Source organism: Geospiza fortis, unplaced genomic scaffold, assembly GCF_000277835.1.
Source record: "Geospiza fortis unplaced genomic scaffold, GeoFor_1.0 scaffold112, whole genome shotgun sequence".
NCBI classification, from domain to species: domain Eukaryota; kingdom Metazoa; phylum Chordata; class Aves; order Passeriformes; family Thraupidae; genus Geospiza; species Geospiza fortis.
Window position 1 is genome coordinate 13,853,454 of NW_005054298.1, and position 21,880 is coordinate 13,875,333.

The 21,880-nt window shown below is 50.7% G+C and overlaps 2 protein-coding genes across 2 annotated transcripts in view; both read left to right on the plus strand.

The window, feature by feature from the left end:
- The first annotated feature begins 510 nt into the window (after positions 1-510).
- On the plus strand, positions 511-20,579 carry TTLL4 (tubulin tyrosine ligase like 4). Its single transcript, XM_005416059.3, has 18 exons — positions 511-1,786; positions 2,469-2,578; positions 3,006-3,069; positions 5,045-5,169; positions 5,559-5,669; positions 6,592-6,668; positions 7,289-7,483; positions 7,567-7,649; positions 8,740-8,868; positions 9,497-9,619; positions 11,606-11,704; positions 12,259-12,393; positions 13,123-13,260; positions 15,084-15,183; positions 15,722-15,932; positions 18,153-18,223; positions 18,813-18,895; positions 19,695-20,579. The coding sequence occupies exons 1-18, from the start codon at positions 561-563 to the stop codon at positions 19,834-19,836; spliced, it is 3,222 nt and encodes a 1,073-aa protein (XP_005416116.1). The 5' UTR covers positions 511-560; the 3' UTR covers positions 19,837-20,579.
- Positions 20,580-21,236: 657 nt separating this feature from the next.
- Positions 21,237-21,880, plus strand: part of PRKAG3 (protein kinase AMP-activated non-catalytic subunit gamma 3) — a 4,216-nt gene continuing 3,572 nt past the window's right edge. Inside the window, exon 1 of the mRNA XM_031057966.1 lies at positions 21,237-21,273. Coding sequence (XP_030913826.1) covers positions 21,237-21,273 — 37 coding nt within the window. The remainder of the gene's footprint in view (positions 21,274-21,880) is intronic.

Sequence of the window (21,880 nt, forward strand, 5' to 3'; positions counted from 1 at the left end):
TTTAAGAGCAAGGGCTGAGATTCTCATCTAGTTGTGTAATGTACTGAGCTGAAGCTTTAAGAGGCAGGGAGAAAAAATAAGCAGATGTTTTGGCGTTTGTGGTGGAGTCAGGAGGCTGATGTTGGAGACACAGAGCTGTAGGAGCAGGCTCCAGCTGCCGTGTGGGTCCCAGGCAGGCAGCCTCTTGTTGCAGACAGGGTGACTGTGCTGGTGCTGCTACACCCTGGCCCTGGCTGGTAGTCAGGCACCCCTGTGTGTTTGCAGGGTACAAGCTTTCCTGCAGATGGCTCTCTTTACATTGTTCTTTGCATCCTCTGGTTTTGTGTGAGATGCCAGCCATTCTTTGACTTGGTCTCCAGAGACTCTTGGTGAGCTCAGTAAATGGGAGATGTGATTTTCATCCTGCAGGAAAAGCAGCTCACCCTGCTTTCCTCATCTGGCATTAGGCTGGGTGCTGTGCCCTGACAGGACAACAGTGTCTTTCATGCTATCCTTTTGTTTCAGGCCAGCAAAGATGCTGCTGTAGATGACTGACTGTGCCTCAAGTGCTATGGCTCTACATGGCGTCTGCAGGACCAGACCATGCTAATGGGGGCCCCAAACAGCAGAAGAGCATTGGGCTGGAGTCAGGCAGCCTCCCGGCAGAAAGATCTCAGCCATGCTGGCCCTGGCGCCTCACTCAGCAGCAGGCCAAACCCGTCTGGAATTTAGAGAAGAGATATGCGAGTGCTTTCCAGGATCACATCCTGCTGCCCTCAGGGATCCCTCTGCAGCAATCCTGCTTCTTGTGCTCACCATCACTATGCCATGCACAGCCCACTGAAGACAGCCTCCAAAGCCCTCGACATGCTGGCTGTGCGACGGGAAGGGTGATGTCTGCCACGGGAAGGGTGATGTCTTCCCTGCTGATGGAGCCCTGCCTGCTGGCAGAGGAGCGCTCTGGAACTGGGGTCAAAGGCTCTGTCCTCAGCTCAGGTCAGCAGGCTGCCAGCTCCTGTAGACCAGTGCTCAATAACAACTCCTTCCTACGGCCAAGCAGTGCTCAAGTGCCTTTTCTACAGTCACTGAAGATGAAAAAGGTGGAAAACACCCAGACTTTTCCTGCTACTTCATGGTCCCTCTTCGGGGACAGTAGAGACAGCTGCCGTAGCAGCCTGATTAACAGGGCAATGACGAACAGCAACGTTGTGTCAGAGCAAAACAAAATCCCCTCCCATACCCCTGTGCCAAGCAGTGTGGTCCTCAGGAAGGATCAGTGCTTGTTGGAGGATGCTGAGAGACCTCACAGCTCAAAAGAGAAGGAACCGGAGAAGAGCCTCTTGAAGGCTGTGCAGCAGCTACCTAGTCAGGCTGCCCCACACAGAGGCTTTGGGTGCCAAGCTGAAAGTTCTGGCCTTATGAGTGTGGGCAGCCTGTCCAACCACAGCAGCAGGAGGAGGCAGCATGCTGCAGTGCAGATCACCCAGAAAGAACCCACTGCTCTCCTGAACTTGGAGCTGGGGAGCCACTGCCTTAACAGTAACTCGAGCCTTAGGGGCACCTGTGATGCCGTTGCTCGCACTGAGCGGATCAGTGTCCGTCCCTTGGCCTCGTGTGCCAGCGCTCCTGTCTGCAGGTCTGGCTGCCGTCCCGTGGGTGTGCTGAGCCCTCTGTGTGCTGGGGACCACCTGGCAAGAGCAGAGCCTCTGCACTTTGCTGCCGTCTCTGAAGTGGCAGCACAGGTGTCCACCATCCAACTGGAGGAGGAAGAGAAACAGCCCCAGGCTGTGGTCTCAAGAAAGCTTAAGTAAGTAGAGGCAGGAGGAGGAGGGAGGCTGCAGCAAGACGTGCCAGGCTGGCTGTTGTGTCTGCATGTGTTGGGAGGGGATGCACTGTGGGCAGTATGATGTGGCCATAAGGATAACCATGGGCTGTGTCCATAAGCAAAACCCAACTGCAGCATCCCAGTGGGTGGAGCACCTTCCTGCGCTCCTAGCTTGATGCAGGCACTCAGGATGGCTCCAAGCTGTTCCATTTTCTCCTTCAGCCACAGCATGGAATTACTGTGTGGCATTTCTAGTTTGTTCTACTCAGTGGGGGGGGCCTGCCTGCCGTGGAAAGCTCTGCACATATGTTGAATCCAGCCTGCTGTTGAACCAGGCCTTCCTAGTCAGAGACATGGGTTCATAAAAGAACACAGAGCTAATATAGGATAGAGAGGCTGTGAGGACACGGAGTTCCTGCTCTCCTGCTGGGAGAGGGTGTCCTTTTTCCTCTTTTTTCTTGCTGCTCTAGAACATGTTCCTTCTCAGCATGGTCTGGGGCCTCTCCATCTTGCTAGCTTGGGATTTGTGCTTGTACATCAGCACTGGAGAGGGCAGTGCCCTCATTCCTCTGCCCACATTATCTCATGCTGCCTCATGGGTTTCTGGGTTTTTGGCTGCAGAAAGCATGTGCCATTCCTTTAGATGTGATGTCCTTTGTCCCAGTGCTACTGCTGAGAAGTCACTGCTGCAGCCAAGCCATCCCCAGGATGAAGCAGAGGAAGAACTTCCTGATGGCCTGGATGAGAACTACAGTCAAGAAGAGTATGAGGACAGTGAGTGCTGGTACCCCAGGGAGGGCTGTGCTCCATGCCTCAATGTGGGGAGTGCAAGAGCTGTCTGGGAGCTGGGAGTCAGCACAGCTGCCCTCCTGTCTTACATTCATGCTGTCATTTCAGGATGTATTGAATCCAAAAGTGATGTAACAGCAAGGAGAAACTGCATGGGTTCCTTCTGGGAGCAAGCTAGGGCTCACCACTGTCCTTCTCCAGAACTTACCCATCTTCTCTCTGTGCAGGGCTGTCAGCTCTGCTCCCTTCCCTGTTTTTATGACCCCAGTTGGTGGGCAAAAGCCAGGATCCAAGGATTTGGGGTAGCTGGAAAGTTCTGTCCCCTGCAGCATTTGTTTCCTCTCTTCCCTCCCTAACTCTGTGTGCATTCACTCCTCACGGAGACAAAACCTGAGTTTGTTTCCTCCTGCAGGTGACTCAGATACTTCCTCCGATGGTGATGTGTTGTCCAGCAGCTCCACTGCTCCTGCATCCAGGTTAGTAGTTGTAAACAGTGCACTGAACTTGGTGTATTTTTCCCAGACTTGTCCCAGGACCTGAGGGAATGGCCTGAAGTTGTGGCAGGGGAGGTTTAGGTTGGATATTAGAAAAAGGTTCTTCACCCAGAGTGTGGCTGGGCACTGAACAGGCTCCCTAGGGAGTGGCCACAGCACCAAGCCTGACAGAGTTCAGGAAGTGTTTGGACAATGCTCTCGGGCACATGGTGTGACTCTTGGGAATGGTGCTGGGCAGGGTGGGGAGTTGGACTCGATGATCCTTGTGGGTCCCTTCAAAATCAGCATATTCTGTGATTCTGTCATCTTTGCCCTCCATGGGGACAGAGGAGATGGTAGCATGTGAGGTAAAGGAGTGAAGATAGGAACAGATGTCCCAGCTAAAACAGGTTTCCTTGCTACCCTGCAGACTACCTCTCTTGCTACAGGCAGCAGCCTGTAAAGTGCTAAGGGTGCATCCACTGCAGCAAAACAGGGGTTTTAATTTCACTGGCACTGACAGTTGCTGAGTTAGGTTTACTGGATTAAATTGTGCTCTTGCAGTGTCATTGCCCGGCAGATGAAACAGAGTGGAGGTGTCCTGGGCCAGAGACTGCAAAAGCTCCTTGGAGTTTCGTGTCTCAGCATAGCATCCTAGAAGCAAGTCCTGGAGCCTGGGTTTTTCTTTAACTTTTGGGAGAATCTTTGTCTGGGGAGCACTGGTCAGCCTGTGGTCATCTGAGCACTGCCTTCATGACTCCTGGCTGACCTTTGTTGGACCTGTTTTTGCCCATCCAGCAGTGGGAGCTCGTCTTGTACCAGGGCTGCCTCAGGCTTTGCTGTCTGCCTGACAACTTGCTGCTTCCCATCATGTCATCACTAATCTGGGAGACAAGCAAGGCTTTTTTCTGTGAGCAAGTGTTGAGCCTTAGGGTGCTGCAGGGCTCTGGGTGTGCACATGTGGTTGTGAAAGTCCTGCAGAGGTGATGTAAACTGGCCCAGCAGCTGTTTATGGCAGGATGTGTCTGGTTGGCCTCTGAGGCAGATGGGGAGAAGCAGTGCTTGGGCTAAATGCCTCTTGCAGCAAGGAGGGAGGGGTGTTCACCACTTCTTTGGCAGGCTGTGTGCTGGCCTGGCCTTGAAACCTTTGCAACTGTCTCCTGCCTTCAGTTTGTGTGGGCAAAACCAGTTTTGTGCCAGAGGATGTTGACCAATATAATCCTTTGCCAATTAATAAGCTTTTAATTATTGATTTCAGTACTGAAAAGGAAAAAAAAAAAACAAACCAAGGACTTTGATAAAACAGCTCTTCTTCCCTCAGCCTGATCTCCAATTCTTTTGTGACAAGCTACACTCAGTCCCTTCAGTGAGGCAAGGGGTGGCCTGAGGGATTAGTGGTAGTGTGTTGTAGTTCCTTTTCTTTTGCTACTCTTTGTTCTTTATTGGATTGCTCTGGTGTGGCTTCTTCCAATGGCTGCAGTGGCCTATATTTGAATATATGTTCATTGCAAACTCTACTTTTTCCCTTCATCACAACCTTAATAGAAACATTACAAATTCTATCCCTCCTTCCAGGTATTGGGGCTTGCTGTGGTAAGGTGTACATATAGTGGGTAAAACTCCATCCCTCTTCCCTGCAACACAGCAGAACCATGAGGGTTGCAACAGTTAAGTAATATGTATTACAATCTCCACCCCTTGTTCCCTTGGACTATGTTATAGGGTTTGTCATGTAAAAGACTCCACTCCTTGCCCCAGAAAATCAAAAACCCCACAGTGGGTACTTGGCATGTGCATTCATTGCAGACTCATCCCCTCATTGCTGCAGGCTGAGTTACTGACCTTAGTGCCCGCTGCTTGCACCACATTGCAATGATGGTGCAAATTCCTGATACCCAGATTAAGGCTCCTTCCAGCTTCCCTCTTCCTTTGTTACTTTTCACTTTTAGCCAGCTGACCACTGCTTCATCTTTCTTAGGAAACGCATCGAGTGCCTGGCCCAGCCTTCTGAGGCTCAAGACAAAGTGCTCAAACCAGCTCTTGTCTGCAGTTTATTCCCTAATGTGCCTCCAACTATCTACTTCAGTACTCGGGATGAGACAGGTGAGCCAGAGTCTGTTGTTGCGCAAGGTGAGTGGCCAGCCCATTATTAGGGAGCAGGTGGTGCCAGCACACAGCCTGGAGCTGGCTGGCAGTGGCTGCCCTTAACCCTTCCCTTGATGGCACCCAACACTGCTGTGAGATCCAAATGACTGCAGTAAACTGTTACTTCCAATGTCTGGAGCATGACTCAGGCTGCCACTAAATGTTTCAGTGTCCTGGATCTCCCCCAGCTGTGGAGTCTTCTGCTCCATGACAGTTCTGCAAAGAGGGCTATGCACCCTCATCTACAGGCCTGGTGCCTGTGCAGCAAACCATAAAAATTTTGCAGCTGTAGTAAATCCAAGTATTGTGTTTGTTTTCCTTCAGTCTTTAACTTTTTGCTTTCCTAGTGGAAAAGCTGCCTTGGGAGCAGAGGAAGCTGCTGCGATGGAAAATGTGCAGTGTCACGCCTAACATAGTGAAGCAAACCATTGGCAGGTCCCACTTCAGAGTTAGCAAAAGTAAGTTGGGAGGCAGCATTGTGTCCTTCCTTGCCTCCAGCGCCTGGACACTAGAAGGCAGAATGCATGCAAAGAACAGAGCAGAAGCAATACAGGCTTGGCACTGCAGGATGCTGGGTTCATGGTTTTGCCTGTCTAACCTGCAGTATCCAACATCTGTGGATCCCAGCAGGGCCTGATCTGCCACTTGGCTTGTTCGTGGCATAGTCCACAAGGGCTTGCTCCTGGGCTGTCAGGAACTGAGCAGATGTGAGGCAGGTTTGCTCTGGCTTGCCACTCTGAGTAGGCTGGCCCTCATGTAGTGCCAGGCCCAGCACTGCTGCTCCTTGTCCCCATGTACTGAAGAGGAAGACGTCTCTGACCATAGCCAGAGTTCTCAGGGTTGGGAATCTTGTCACTGAAGAGATGTGTAGGAGAAACACTTAGCGTTTGCAGCTATGATCCATACTCTGGAATGTGATCTCATGGAAGTATTTATTGGACTCCTGCATGTATCAGGAGACCTCTGCACAGACTATTTTGGGGCTATAATGAGACATGGAGGGCAGAGGAAGTCCTAAGAAGTTACGGCACACCTACCTGTCCATCAGCAGCACAGCATTCATTAGCCAACTGCTTCATTTGCCAGCTGTAATGCAGAGAAGTCAGGATGCTGGGGAATTAAAGGCATTCCTTTGACTCTGTACCTCTTCAGGTCCTTGCAACCAGTCATATTTGCAACGATATGACCCACTTGGTTAACTGGATGCCACTCAGCCCTTGCTTTGGCAGCTTTGCAGTAGGAAGTGTGAGTGCTTTGTGCTATAGGTGTACAGCATCCCTGGCACACTTCTGCTAGCCTAAGGAGATGGGGTGCTGTGGGTTGAGCAGATGTTATGGGTGGCAGGGTACTCAGTCATGGACTTTTCTGTTTTTCCTGCAGCAAGCAGTGACTGGCTGGGTTGCTGGGGCCACCACATGAAATCCCCTGGCTTCAAAGCCATCAGGGAGCACCAAAAGGTAGGGGCTGGTTTTTGCTGACCTCTTTCATGTGCATGGAGAGTGTGTTCCAAGCAATTTGGGTGCCCCTCTGCTCTGGGCCAAGTGTTTGCTGTGCCAACTGCCCCTGCAGTGTCCCTTCCAGAACAGGGAGAGGGGTCCAAGAGACAGGCATAGCTGGATGGGCATCTCTGCTGTGAGGGTGGTTGTTGTATGGACTGGGGCTGTAGCCAAATTGTGTTTATTTGTGAGCTTCTCTAAATTCAGTCATTGCTGCTTAAAGCAATGCAGTCCTCCTTCTGGCAGAACTGAGGGCCAGTGCAGTGAAGGGCATGTACCTTACTCTGATCACAGAGTCAGGTGTGGTTCATGGCTTGAGAACCTGTGGGGGACCAAAGGTTTGGTATCTGTCACAAGTACATGCCTGTTCTGAAGAGCTGTGATGCTCTAAATGAGGCGGTTTGTCCCTGAAAAGCTTCAGGAACAGGTGGAATCAGTTTGGGTGCAATCTTGGGAGGGGAGCAAAGACTGTTACCCTGCACTGTATTCAGAAAGGTTGTATCCTCTGCCAAGGGAGCAGAAAGGGGTGGGCACGAGTAGGGGAAGCAGAGAGATCTCATAGCATCTGTGTTCCTTTCCAGCTAAACCACTTCCCCGGTTCATTTCAAATTGGAAGGAAGGACCGTCTGTGGCGCAACCTGTTAAAGATGCAGGCTCGCTGTGGGAAAAAGGAGTTTAATTTCTTCCCTCAATCCTTCATCCTGCCCCAGGACATCAAATTACTCAGGAAGGCATGGGAGGAAGGAGGTAGCCGACAGAAATGGATTGTGAAACCAGTAGGTGTAAAGCAGAACTCAATCCTCTGTCTTTTTGTAGGTGCAGGGAGAAGATCTGATCCTTTCTTGTTTGTGTTTTGCAGCCAGCATCAGCAAGAGGCGTTGGTATCCAGGTCATCCACAAATGGAGCCAGCTCCCCAAAAGGAGACCACTGCTAGTACAGAGGTGAGTGAACGTAAAACCAAGGTTGACACACAGCCTGGAACTTCTTAATGTCTTGTATCTCTGGCCAATTCTGGGCCCCTACCAGTGTGTGGCAAAGCAGAAGTACCTGATTTGCATCTGGAGATTTCTCTGGAGACTGCCTGGTTGTCCTGCTGCTGGAAGTTTGGCTCTGTCAGCTGCAGCTGGGCTTACTGCAGTGCTGCTGTCTCTGTGCAGATATTTAAGGTCTCAGACACAACTTGGTTTCATGAGCTTTCTGGAGCTTCTGTCTGGCAGGTGGACAGCTTCAGCTCTGCTGTGATCTGGCTCCCACTGCTCTGTACTCTGGGGTTTGGCATGTTTGGAGACGAACAAATTTTACCCAGTTCACACAAGCACAGTGTGAAGAGAAGTCCCAAGGAAGAGGTGGTAGTTGTCAAAGATTTGTTCTTATCCAAGTTAGAATGGTTTAGTGAGAGCCACAGTGCATGTAGATGCAAAGGATTTTCTTGAAATAACAGAGTACTCAATCTCCTTCCCCTTCTGCAAAAAAGTGGAATAGTTTCATCTTGATTTGAGGTTGCTATCTGGGAAGATTCTTGTGAGAGCAGGAAAACTGCAGTGTTTGGCAGAGAGGGAACTGTTGTGTTTGCTTGTAAGTTCTCCCCGTCCACTTTCCATGCAAAGAGATAAACTTTCCTATGGAAAATCATGAACCTCTGGGATGAATAATCAAATGAGTTGGGTTAAAATACCCAAATGTTTCTTCTTACTGTACAAAACCATCTGTGGTGAACTGCATGTCTTAAATGTTCCTGAAAATTGTGATCAGCATTGTGGGTGTGGAAAAGCTACTGTGCCTTAAAACTGAGGAAAATCTCTTCAAAATGGAAGTGAGCAGAAGGAAACACTGCTTATGTGCTGCAGGAGCTCCTCGTGAATGGGAGAGCTGCTCTTTCTCTCATTTTGTATGTGATGTGATTAACTTGAAAGTGCTGTGCAAAAAGGTTTCTTCATTGATCCCTTGTTTTGCCAGGGCTTCTGAGTTGGGGGTTAGAGATGTTCCTGCATATGAAAATCCTAACTCTTAAGTGCTTCCTTCCCTCTGCAGATACCTGCACAAGCCCTACCTCATTGGCGGGAAGAAGTTTGACCTGAGGCTCTATGTTTACGTCACTTGCTATGATCCCCTCAGGGTCTACCTGTTCAAGGATGGATTGGTTCGCTTTGCCAGCTGCAGGTAGGTTGTGCAGGAGAGCAGTGCTGGGGGCTGCCTTGGTGCCCAGGCACCTGTGGCTGTGGTGCCTGCCTTGGCTGGGGCAGGAGGGAGTCAAGCCCTATAAGGGTGATGCTTAAAGCTGTACCTTGCTTGCTTAAGAGGCAGTGTGGAAACACACGAGGTTGCTGCAGGTGACTGTTGAAAGGGAATGTGAGAGGATGCTGCCTACATCCAACCTTCCCAATGAAAGATTAGCTCAGTGTAAAGCAGTTCTTGAAATACATTTTGTCTGTGCTTCATTCTGCATAAAAGCTGGCACACCAGAAATGGAGATGTTTCTTCCAGTTTTCATTGTATTGCCTCAGGCTGTTGCAGTTCCATCAGTGCTTCTGCTCACTGATACTCTGGCTTTTATTTCTTGAGGATATGCTGTGAGGGTGAGATTGCATGCCACTGTCCCAAGGCAGCCTGTTCTGTCTCATGTTTTGTACCATTAGCTCTGGGCCTGTGGGGACAGAGAGCTGCAGGCAGCAGGGCTGGTGGATGGCTGAGAGTGGTCTGAGATGAGAACAAAGTCTGTGCCTGCCTCATGGGCCTGGGGACAGCCACTTCAGTCTTGGACAGCTTGTGTTCCTCTTGCCTTCTCCAGGTACTCCTCCTCAGTGGAGAGCCTCAACAACAAGTTCATACACTTGACCAACTACAGTGTGAACAAGAAGAACGCAGCGTACAAACCCAACTTGGATGAGACTGCTTGTCAGGGACACAAATGGTAGGTGCTGCTTTTAGGGTACAAGGCAGCTCTTTCTATTTCCCATGAAGTCAGACTTTTTTCAGTATTCTTACCCAAAACTTGAACTTGCTTTCTGTATCATCTGCTCCCACTTGGGAAAGTGGAAGAACAGAGTGATTTTAGCATGAGTTAGTGTCAATGGAATCTGGATGGTCTCCCTGGCTTGTGACTCATCCTGTCCACTACTGCTTGAGCTGTAAGTGCTGTTCATCCTGCCTGTGTTTGTGCCATTCCCTGCTTCCAACACTGCACTCATCTCTGCTCATTCATCCCCTTCCCCTTTTGTGGGGGTGATGGGATGTGGTTAAAGCAGAATCTGATTGGTTTTTGTTAGGTATTGAATGGGTGATGCTTAAACTGTCTTGATGGGAGCTTCTGCCTATCTCATTCTTGACTTTGCTGTGAATGCAGAGAAAAGAACAGCTCTGGTTCAGAACTGTTAATTTAGTGCTACTCAGTGGGAATAGGAGCAGTGGTGCTGTTTCTAGGCCTTTGGGAGGAGGGCTGCAATTTTGCAGGGGTTCCCATTCCTTGCTGTCCCATGGGTGAATGGATACAAGCCCCAGGAACTTGTCTCTGATTCCATGGTGGTGTTTGAACCCTTTTAAAAATAGTGCAGGATTGAGTTCTCGATTCTCAGCCTGGGCAGGGCTACTGCACTCAAAGGGAGTTGCAGAAGATGTTTGGCTGTGGCCAGATCACTTAGACCTAGACCTGCTTCACAGTGGTCTCTTTCTCCACTGGGACTTTTAGCAGGGTCTGCTGCCCCTCAGCAGTTGCAATTGCGTGGAGGTTGGATTCTGTGAGTTTCCCATACTTGCATGCAAGTCAGTGCTGGCTGCTCCTGTGTTAAAGATAAGTGTGGCTGTAATCCACTCCATCTTGTATGCAGGAAGCGTGACCTTTGGATTCCTGGCCATTAGCCACATGGTCTCACTTGAGAAATATCTCAGCATCCTTGGCTCAGTGTCAGAGTAGCTTGCAGCACTCAGTGTGGTATGGGAAACTCCTGTAAAAGCATAGATGCTCCCCCATACCATCTTGTTACCACATTTTTCAGAAATTCTTTTCATCTCTGAAGCCTCAGTGAAGTGGCTTTAGCTAAAACATTTCTGGGGTTTTGTTGGAAGCTGCTTTGCAGTGCTGCGGGGGAAGGCCTGCAGGAAGGGGAGGTTTGCTGAGGACATGGAGGGGGAGGAAAGAGAAGATCTGGGCCTGACTTACCTTGCTCATGCGCTAATTTGGGACTGTGCTGAGAGAAGTCTATGACAGATTCATGTTCCTAGTAGCTTGGGCCTTCAAAACCAGGGGCCAGGCTGGGGAGAGCAGTAACTAGGAACTGAGAGGTTTGAGGATGTCAGGAGATTGCCATGTCAGGGAAGAGCACTGTCAGGGTTGCCCTCTGTTGCTTTCACCACCAGCAGCAAGGGGCCACGTGTTGGAATCCAAAATGCAAGGAATTCTGAGAACTTTGGGCCTGTAGGCCAAAGCTTAAAATTAAATACAGGATTTGATCTAAGACCTTGGGAAAAGTTTCCAAACTTAGGTGCTAGAAGCGAGAATATAGATTTATAATTTGAAACAGAGACATGTTAAACTAAGTGGAAGAAAATTTAGAGTTTTAGAGTTTAGTGTAAGTTTGTGTTTCATAACATAATTGGCTCAGAAAGCTTTCACTGTAACATGAGTCCATAAGATGAGATATTTAAAAATCAGGTCAAAAACATAAATGTCCTTGTTAGCAGTGTTTTATTAGTCAATAAATCCTTAAAAGGTCTTGTAACTAGCCATCTTGTGACCTTCTGAACTATGCAGTAAAGATGTGAACCAAACTCACCTTTCCTACCTATGTAGAAGATAAAAAAAAATAAACCACATCATTTAAAACAACTGGAAAACCCCATCTGTAACTCATTCAAAATTCCTTCAAAAATCCCCATAGCTCCTTTGCTTTCTCTCTCACAGGGCACTCAAAGCTCTCTGGGGTTACCTGACCCAGAAAGGAGTTAATAGTGAGGCCATCTGGGAGAAGATTAAGGACATCGTTATCAAAACCATCATTGCGTGAGTCTTGACACCCCTTGCTCTGTGTGTCTGTGAGGTGCACCTTGGCCCTTTTGACTGTCCCTTCTCAGCCTGGTCCTTTTGTTCTTAACTGAAATAGTATCACGGCTGTTGGCTTCAGTATTTCTCTGCAGATCCCTCCTTTCACCCTGTTACTTATGCTCCTGCTACAATAGCTGCAGTGGGTAGATAGATGTTACATTTCCCTGACCTACCTGAAGGCCAGGAAGGCGCAGTGTACCCAAAATTGCCCAGCTTGTCACCCGCTCCCCTGCTTTGCCTGGGAGCCTGAGAGAATGGTCCCTGGTGCAGGTTAAATCTTGTATTCAGAGTTGGATGCTACCTGATACAGCAGGGATGCTCAAGATGCAGTGCTGGATCCATATGTGGTGAGGCAGCAGCAACACACAGGCCCATGTTGGTCCCTCAGCCCACCTGCTCCCGCAGCACGTGGCTGCATTACACTTCCAGAACTGTCAACATGTGCTGTGAACAGCCAGAGCTCTGCTGTCTGTGTGACTGTTGGAAACAAGCTTTTTTTCCTTGGCTTGCAGTTCTGAGCCCTACGTGAACAGCCTGGTGAAGATGTACGTGCGTCGGCCGTATTGTTGCCATGAGCTGTTTGGGTTTGATATCATACTGGATGAAAACCTCAAGCCCTGGATCTTAGAAGTCAACATTTCCCCAAGGTAAAGCATATTCTGAGCCACAGCAGAGTGGATAATGGCCTTTCTTTAACTACAAAGTGAGTTTGGCTTGCAGTGTTCCCTGTAGCCTGTGCTGAAAGATCATGGGCTTTGAAGCTTCCCTCTCCAGATTACAGGAATCAAAGCCCTCCCTGTCTGTGAAAGCAACATTCCTCTGCAGTTCAGAAAGCTTTTCTGGGCATGCTCCAGCTAGAGCCAGGGAAGAGTATGTTAAAAAAGGAAGGCAAGGAGGGATGTGTCTTGTACAGAACGGGTGATGGCAGAGATTTCTCTGCGTGGGCAGAAGCAGTCAGCAGTTCCACTGCCTCGTGCACTGTTCTTTAGTTCCTGACCGCATCAGGCCTTGTGGTGTCAGCTGTGCAGGCAGGGCTGGGAGCTGCAGTGTAACCAGCATGGCCCCTCCTGTCTGCGAGAGTGGGTGGGCATGAGCTGTACACAGAGCCATGCACACGGAGCTCTGGGGATGGATTTGCCTATTTCTAGCAAAATTGGGAAGAGATGGAAAAATTAACTATTTCTGATAGGAAGCCCCCCTGTCAAAGCTCTATTGTCAGGATTTTTCTCTCAGTGTCTTGCGGCTGGTTTCACGAGGCAAGGGACAGGCTGGTGTTTCTGTCTCAGTCAGTGATAACCCAGGGATTGATCTTGGGGCCATGGGGCTCAGCACCTCCATTCTAGCACTCAGGCTGCTGTGATGCTTCCTCTCTGCAGCCTCCACTCCAACTCCCCACTGGATGTGAGCATCAAGGGCCAGATGATTCGGGACCTCCTCAACCTCGCTGGTTTTGTTCTGCCCAGCATGGACAGTGTGGCTTCAGGGACACAGACAAGAAGTGGCTCTACCTACAGGTTATCCCCCTTCTCTGTTAGAGAAGCAGACTTTTTTCTTGAGGGATTTCATCTAGGGGGGCTGCTTGGAGCCCAGCAAATGCTGGCTTCTAGCTGTTGTGAGCCTGTGCTTGCTGGTGCTTCAGCTATGGGTCCAAAGAACTTGTCTCCTTGCCTGAGTATCTGGTTCCTGTGGTCTCTTCAGTGCAGAAGGATTTATGCCCTCTTTGCAGGTCCATAGCTGGAAGTGAGGCCAGTGTAATTTGTGCTTGCTCTGCAGTTAGTCAAGTCGTGCTCTCTTGTCCTTCCCCCTGCCAGAACTAATATGATGTTAAGTTTCACTGCCTCTCTGTTTGCTTGGAGGACTGGCTAGCTCTGTTGGGGCTGGATCCACTTACCCTCTGACTTACCAGAACTGACATGCTGCTGCCTGGAGCAAGAGGAGCACCTGTTATTTTGCAAATGCTGGAGTGATCAGTTCTTTAGGCAGGACTGCAGGTGTCACATGCTGCCAACCTATGGGTGGAGGTGTGCACAGTCTTTCTTCATAGCCAACATGGCTGTTTTTTACAGAATGCTAGTTCCTGGGTGTGTGTCCAGCCAGACCCCTATACTTCTGTGTTTCACCACAGCTAGAGCTTACCCTGGTTTCAAACCTGATGGCTGGAAGGCAACCAGTCTGTTCCCTGCAGCAGAATGGCTGCTGGCCATATGTCACTGAAGGATCAGCTTGCTTGGTTAAGCACCAGCATGCAGTGATGTGTGGGCATGCCAAAAGATGGGACTCTTGCCCTGAGTGCCCTGTGCCTTCAGTGGAGAAGCTGGGAACATGGGTCTGTTCCAGATGGGGAGCTCTCACCAGCTCGTCTGCGGTGCTTTGATCACATGCTGGTTTGCCACTTCCAGTGGAAGTGCTGAAGGGCAGGTGTCCTCAGAAAGACCTGCAGGGGATTAAGTGGATCCTTAACACAGTTCAGATGATGCATTACCAGATTTCTTGCATCCAGAGGCAAGCTTGTTTAACTGTATTTCCTGCCCTGGGAAGCATATGAAGGGATTTTTTAGCATACGGGCAGAGTTCCAGTAGATCTGCATGTTCCCCAAGCACCATGTGGCACAGACTCAAGGTTCTGCTCTCCCTGTTTGGAGATGCACACAACTAATAAGTTTTGCAGCAGCAGGAAAAAAAAAAAAAAGCTATGTTGATAGATGGGTTAAAAGGTTTTCAAGAAGTATCCCCCAGATTCTGGCATCCCCAAAGGTTAAGTTGGTGCTTAGAATAGATGGTTGCTGGTCAGATAGTACAAAAGGCCAGGACTTCCCCTGTCATGTGGCTGAATTTGAGTCCTGAGAGTACTTCAATATTGCCAGAGGAAGTTTTTGATGTAAGAATTCTCTTCTTCCTTGTATGGTACCAGTACTGGGTACTTGCACCCCCATCCCTGTGCTTGCAGTTAGAAGGCTGTGTTCCAAGTGGGATGTAAACATGAGATCCCACCAGGCTTCGTGTGCTGTGGATCACATCATGGTGTGTCTTTGACCCTCGTGCATCCTATGTGAGTGTGAGGTGATGGCTCACCTTTTGGGTGAAGGATCACTGAAATGCCTTAGTGAGGGTCTGGCAGAGTCTGCCCACGTCCTTCCCATGTTCTGTGCTGGTACACAAGGCTGTGGATCCATCACTGATCTCAGAACTAGTGAAATCCTTGGAGAAAGTGTTCTCTCCTCCATGTCATTTTCATGAGGGTGTCATTACTCTCTCAGAAGTTGCTGGGAGCAGCTCTGCCATGACAGGACTTTGTCTTCTCTACTTAAATGCTCTATTGTCTCTCTTGTGTCCTCAGCCTGGGCAGTGCTTTGAAGAAGTCCAAGCCAATATCTGAGCATTTGAGAGCAGAAAAGATGAAGAAGGTCTATTACTTGATGCAGAAGATACCTGACCAGGTACAAACCAACCTCCTCTGTTACTTGCATCATCATGCCAAGCCCATGTCCCAGCCACTCCCACATGTCTGTCCCTCTTCAGATTGTGCTCTTCTCTGGAGTCAGCCAGATGATGGGGTGCACTTGGGCTCCAGAAGGTTACAAGAGAGCTGGTCAAAAATAAACTGGGTTTGCTTAAGCCACAGTCTCACTGACTCATCTGTACATTGAAACAGATGTGTGCTGAGGGGCACATTACCCACCAGTCCCCAAACAGAGTCTGAGCACTGCCTGCTCCTCCTTATGTGTCTGTGCAGCTCTTACAGCCTTTGCCAGCTGACCCCTGTGCTGGGTTAGTAGGGTCACTGGTCTTGTGTGTCTCCTGCCAGTGTATTTAAGAGAGGCTGGGCTGCAGAATTGGTGTTCTCTTCAGTTCTGTGCAGCATTGGTGTCACCATTGGGCCTAGATTCCTTACACAGTTTCCCAAAGATCTCAGACACATGGAGTCCTCTGCTTGAGAGATGTTTCTCCCTGACCTCGAGTTGCTCTTGTCTGCAGGATTTTTATTCTTCTGTCTTGGACATCCTGACTCCAGATGACGTTCGGGTCCTGGTGGAGACAGAGGATGAGTACTCCCGGCGCGGGCAGTTCGAGCGGGTGTTCCCCAGCCACATCTCCATGCGCTACCTGCGCTTCTTCGAGCAGCCTCGTTACTTTAACATCCTGGTGACCCAGTGGGAGCTCAAATACTACTTGAATAGACACAAAGGTAACTGCCCTCCAAAGCATGGCACAGCCACCTGACTCAGGCAGGCTGCCTGCCAGCAGTCGTGGGAGATTTCTGAGCTATGCATGTTGAGGGGGAGCTGCCTGCCTGCATACTAACCCCCAGGAAATGTGTTACCTTCCCAGACTGCTTCAAATATCACAAAAAGCTTCTTCTGACTCGATGAGAGGTGATGACTTTTCTGGTACGCACAGCACCAGCACTTCTAGGTGCCCTGGGCATGAAGCAGACTGGGACTTTGCCTTCAACCTGTAGCTTTGGCCTCTTACTGTGTTTCTCTGCTCTCTTTTGATGGAGAAATAGCTGGATTTGCTGGGCTTTGCTCCTGACAAGTGATCTGTGAAGGAAAAATTTGGCCTATTCCCTGGTCTCCTGCAGCTTTCTAACTGATGAAAAACAGTCAGTGTACAAATGGAAATTTTTCCTAAACACTAGAAATCTAGCTAACATTTCCATCCTTTCAGGACACAATTCTGTATTTTAATAAAAGCATTATCCTTTTATGAGGCATAGCTGGGCTGGACCAATTCCTTCTCACCCAGGGTTGCCTCTATCAGGGCAGCAGTATAAACTGTTTGGGGGAGAGAGTCAGTGAGGTCTAGCATGAAGGGTTAGAGAAAATAAAAAGAGACTGTGGCTGAGGGCTTTCCATCCAGTAGCTGATCTAGATGGAGAGGCTTCTGGAGGAGCTGGCCCTCCACTGCAGTGACTCTATGTGTGCTCCTCACCTGGCTATCAAGGAGAGAAGGAAGAAAAATGCTTTTGTCACTTTTCACTGGTGTTAAAGCAAGGGATCAGTTACAGTCTTTCACAGAGAGATGGTAACATCATAGCCTTCTCTGGCTGTGTTGTCAGCATGTGTCATCCTTTGCCTTGCTAATATCTTTGCTGGATGATCTTCCATCAACTGGAAGAAAGATTCTGTCATCATCCTCACTGAAGTGCTGCCCTGAACTTTGCCACTCAGGCAAGGGTCCTGCTTCAGTGCTCCAGCTTCCCTAAAGAAGCTAGGCAAGCAGATTTCCTTTATCCCATCACTGCTCTTTACCTCTGAGCAGAACTCATCCTCCCCCTATCCCTTTCCTGTTCCCCTGTGTTCCATGCAGCACTCCTCTTTTCCTAGCCAGCAAGATGCAAAGCCCAGGCTGGTGCACAGACTCGGCACAAGGCATCTGAGCTGCCCTGCTCCCCTTGGCCCCCAACAAGTGGGGGTTTTTTTACAAGGTTCTGGGGCTTGCTGAAAGGTCACCAAGGAACAGGCTTTGGACAGCAAGGATTTCTCCTGGTATCTTATAGAAAACCACAGTAATGCCAGCTGGACAGCATCAATGGACTAGCCATTGGTCTGCTGGTTCTTAATTCTCAAGTCACCCTAGCCTTCTGCTATGACCCTAAGACTCTTGAATAAAAAAACAGGATGGGATTTCTCAATGTTTTTGGGTTAGCCAAAGAGCAGGGTGCTTGGCTGTAGTGGGGACTGCTTACAGGAAGCCCTGGAGGAAGTGGAGCCTGTTCAGTGCAGTTGAAGACATGGGTCTGCTTCAAAATGACCTTGCTGTGCTCTGGAGCACCATGTCTTGTGTGTGGTGAGAGGATTGGTCCCTTCCAGTCATACCAGTGATGATCTCAGCTTGTGCCAGTCTTACCCTCTGTCAGGGATGAAGTCTCAGCCCATCTTGAGCTCTGGATGGATCCCTGTAGGGTGGAGATGATGCACTGGGATGCTGCAGCTGATCTGTGCTGTGCAAGGAGGAGGCGTCCTGAGCTGCCCTCCTCTGGGAAAGGGGTCGATGACAGCAAAGCTGCTCTACATTTGCACGGTGGGAACTTTCACCGGTGCAGCCCAAATCAGGTACTGCTGTTGGCAGGCACTGGGCTCAGGGGGACAGCCAATCTGGTCTAATTCGGCAAATCCTGTGTTGCCCCAGTTTTCCTGTTTCGCTGAGCCTGCTGCAAGGAATGTCTTGGCTCCCTGGGAGGAAGGCAAGCACTGCAGCAGCCCACGCACTGATGTTTGCTCATACAAAGGGTGAACGCCCTGGGTTTACCCCATGTTTACTGGCAGTCAGGCACGTGTTCAAGTAGTTATTGCCTAGCATGCTCTATGTGGTCAGTGCAGCATATTTGCATGCCCTGAGCTGGGAAGGCTTAACTCTTTGTAAACCTGGCTGTTTGTTCTCACTGTCTTCTGTCACTTCCCAGGTCTGGAGCTACTGAAGAACTGGTGTGTCAAAGGGTACCACACTGGAGCAAGGACGGATTTGGCCCAAATGGTATGTATAAGTGGGGGTAGGGTAGGCAGAGAATGGTTGTTTACCTGCACAGAGTTGGTTAGGGGTGGTGCTTGTTCTGCTTCCTCTGGCTCCTGTCTTACCTGTTTGCCTTCTTCCCTCTTTGCCAAGGCCTCCAGGAGTCTGGAAAAACCCATGCTGCCCTATTTCCCACAAACATGAAGTCATGAACAGTATATTAGATCTGCGAGTATTTTGCATCTGAATATCCTTGGGTGCACTGGGCACAGCCCTACATATTTGGCACCTGTCCTGACCACTGTTCTTCTCTGTGAGGGAGTCGTCTCTGTCTGTCACGCCTGTGCCTTACAGCAGAATGCTGCTCTGAAAGAAACCCACTCTTGACCTCGAGATGCTCTACTCCCACTTTCAGCAGAGGGATTCATTAGGCAGAGAGCAAAGATTGCTCTGTTTGCTATTCTGGGAACAGTCTGGTGGCAGTGACAATGCGCAGCAGTGAGGCAGCTCTAGCTGAAGCTCTCTAGGGTAGCCTATGGCAAAGCACAGCAGGCTTGAGGGATTTTTGCCACCACTTAAATAGCCATTCTGTTGTCTTCCTCTCCTTCCACAGTGGTCATTGCCAAAGTCGTTGTTCCTCCAGAAGAGTGGCATTCAATCAAATGGCTTCAGCAAACTGGAAATGGGCAGACTGGGGTGAGTTTGCACTAGCCATGATGTTCATGGTGTTCATAGTCTGGCTTTCGGACTGGTATCTTGGTAGAAAACTGGCAGCACCAAAAAGCAGCTTTATTAAAGGGAGAGGAGCAGATTGGTTTGCAGGCTCTGAAGCCTCTGCTCTCTGAGGAGCCAACAGATGGAGCTGGCATGATGTCTGTGCAACTGGGCATGTCTCTTGGCACTGTACACCCAGCTTAGATGGGAGTGGAGCTCAGAACAGCCAGATTAGGTGATGCTTGGAGCTGTCATGGTCAGAACATGCTGACAAGATATTCCCTGCACTGGAACTTGTATCACTTCTGTGGACACTGATGTGGTTAACAGTGAGCACAGGCTCTCAGCTGCAGCACTGGCTGGGGGAGCAGTGAGGTCTCCAGGTCTGTTGCAGTCTCCCAGCTTCCCCAAGCAAAGCTGGGCTGCTGACAGCTTCTTGCAGAGGTGGAGGACTGGAGTTTGGGTGAGACAAAGTGAAGGGGAGGCATACCCCTGGTCTCTGGTTCTAAGAGAAAGGTCATCACTGTTCCTGTGCTAAGGCCAGGATGGAGTTGGGTTTACACACAGACAGGAAGACTAAGCTGTGACCCTGCAGTCCCACTGATATTGGGATACCTGTTGGAGTCAATGGCACTGCCTGGAATGGGAGATGGAGTAGATAAGCCTGGCAGCCCTATCTCTGAGTCCATGTGTCGTGATACAGCAGATGATTATTGCACCATGGTCCTTTTGGTTCTTTCTCACTGTCCCTAAGAAGCTCAGGGTCTCCTTTTCGTTGCAGCGCATGCCTCCCTTCAGCTGGTGAGGATCTCACAAGATGCCTGGAGCCCAGCCCTGCTCAGAGCTTACCTCTCAACAAGTGCACTGATGGAGCAAACCAGAGACCTGCTGGCTGCCTCAATGACACTGCCCTGGTGATGTGACCAAGCAGCCACCGTCCCTCCCTGGGGACACATCAACCTACCTCAAAGGAAGAGACAGGAGCTGACTCTGTAGAGCAAGGACTGTGGGAGCCCTTTGCACTGCACACTTTTTTTGGGGCTGGTTGTAGAGAGAGATGTTTTCCTGGGCAAAGAGGAGACCTGTGTGACTTCATTTTCTAAAGCAAGTGGCAAAGCTTGAGGAAGTGGGGGTTATCTGGCCTTTGTCCTAGATTGTTCTAAAAGCCTGACATTGTGGTTTCTTTGCTGTGTGAGAGCTGGCTGAGCCTGCACTTCTAGTCCCCAGTCAGCACAGGCTGAGTCCTTGCTCGCCTGTGTCTGTGTCCCGAGTTGCTGGCAGCTGAGCCTGCTCTTGCCCTGCTGCAGCCTGGCCCCTGAAGATAAGTCCCCAGTCCTCATGCCTGGGAGAGAGTAAAACTGCCCAGTTTTATCCTTTCTGAATGTCTGTGCCAACATCCTGCCCTCCCCCAGCAACAGGCCCCACAGGAGAGCTCAGGCTTGCACACTGCAGCTCTAGAGAGACCACGGGTACCAGTGTGGCTCCAGCTGGTTGTGGGGGCAGTGGGGCTACTGGGGAGGGAGCCTCCTTCTCAAGGCCATTGGCTCTCTGGTGTGCCCTGCAGCATGTGTGCATGGACTGCAGGCTAGTGCTCTTCTCTTGGGTCCGCTCTCTATTTTCCCTTTGTTTCTCAAGGATTTCTATTAAATTTTAACACTCAACTGCTTTCCTGGTTCTCATCTGCCTTCCTTTCCCTGACCTCTTCATGTCTGGTGGGAAGCTCACCCCTTCCCATGCTTCACTAGGCTCTGATACAGCGAGGGTTTGTGCTGCCACCCCACTTCCCTGTCCTTCTCAGGGCTTGGGGTAATTCTTGCTGCCCTGTGGCCAGTAAACATACCCACCTGCATGGAAAAGCAGCTCCCAGCATAACTGTTTTGGTCTGGAGTCTTATGTCTTAGGGACTATCCTGTGCATCATTAATCAAGGAGAACAGTTCAGTCCAACCTTACAAGAGGGGTAGGAAGGGTTGGGTGCTTAGAGCTGGCCCTTGCTGGTTCAGGATTCTGTCCCCCCCAGTATGGTAGGTGAATGCTGGGTGCATGGGCAGGTTCTTGGAGCCCAGAGGAGGTGCTGATGTATGGGCCCTGGGCCTGTAAGAGAGCCTTTCCCTCCCCTCTCCTCACAGCCCACCATTTCCCAGTACTGGCCCTGTTTCTCTGGTCTCCTTGGTGACAATCTCATCTCTCCTCGGCTTCTCTCCAGCACCTGAAAATAGCCTCCGAAAGTGGAGATGCCTGCTCCCTTCCCTGCTGCCAGCACCCACGATGGCCAGGCTGGAGCCAGGCTGCTCTGCACAGCACAGCTGTAAGGGTCTGGCCCCATGGGCCCCTGCACCACTGCGGGATTTGGACCACCCTGTGAGCCAGCGCTGAGCTCATCCCTCCTCATCCTGCCTGCTGTGAGGCAGCACCAGGGAACTCCTTGTACCCCGCCGTGGGCTCGTATCCAGCTGTCCCCTGCAGCCAGGGAGCTGTCCCTTTGGCCCTGTAGCCACCGACCCTGCAGCCAGCCCACAGCCTCCCAGAAATAGAAATCGGAGCGAGAGCGGGCAGAGGGCGAGCAGGAGGGGATGGCCCGGCGGCAAGGAAGGAGGTTACCCCACAGGTCGGGCTGTCCCCGCTGTGGGAGCAGGGTCGCCGCGGGCCGTGAGCTGCAGCAGGACCCGGGCAGGGACAGGCAGGGTTGGGCAGCGCCGAGGACAAAGGGTCCGCATCCACCCAGCCCATGGGTGGACCCAGCCATTCTCCAGCATCCCCGTGGAGAGGGGAACGCTGTGCCCACCACCGCGACGGGGCCGGGCAGCACCGGGCAGGCAGCGCCGCGTCCCGACGGCGCGGAGCACCGCTTCTGGAGGACGGGGTCCGCGGAGCGGGGTGTCCCTCCGCTCTCTGCCCACAGCCATCCCTCCATCGCCCCCTCCCTCGGGTCCCCGGGGCCCGCGCTGCCCCCGCGGCCGCCACCCCC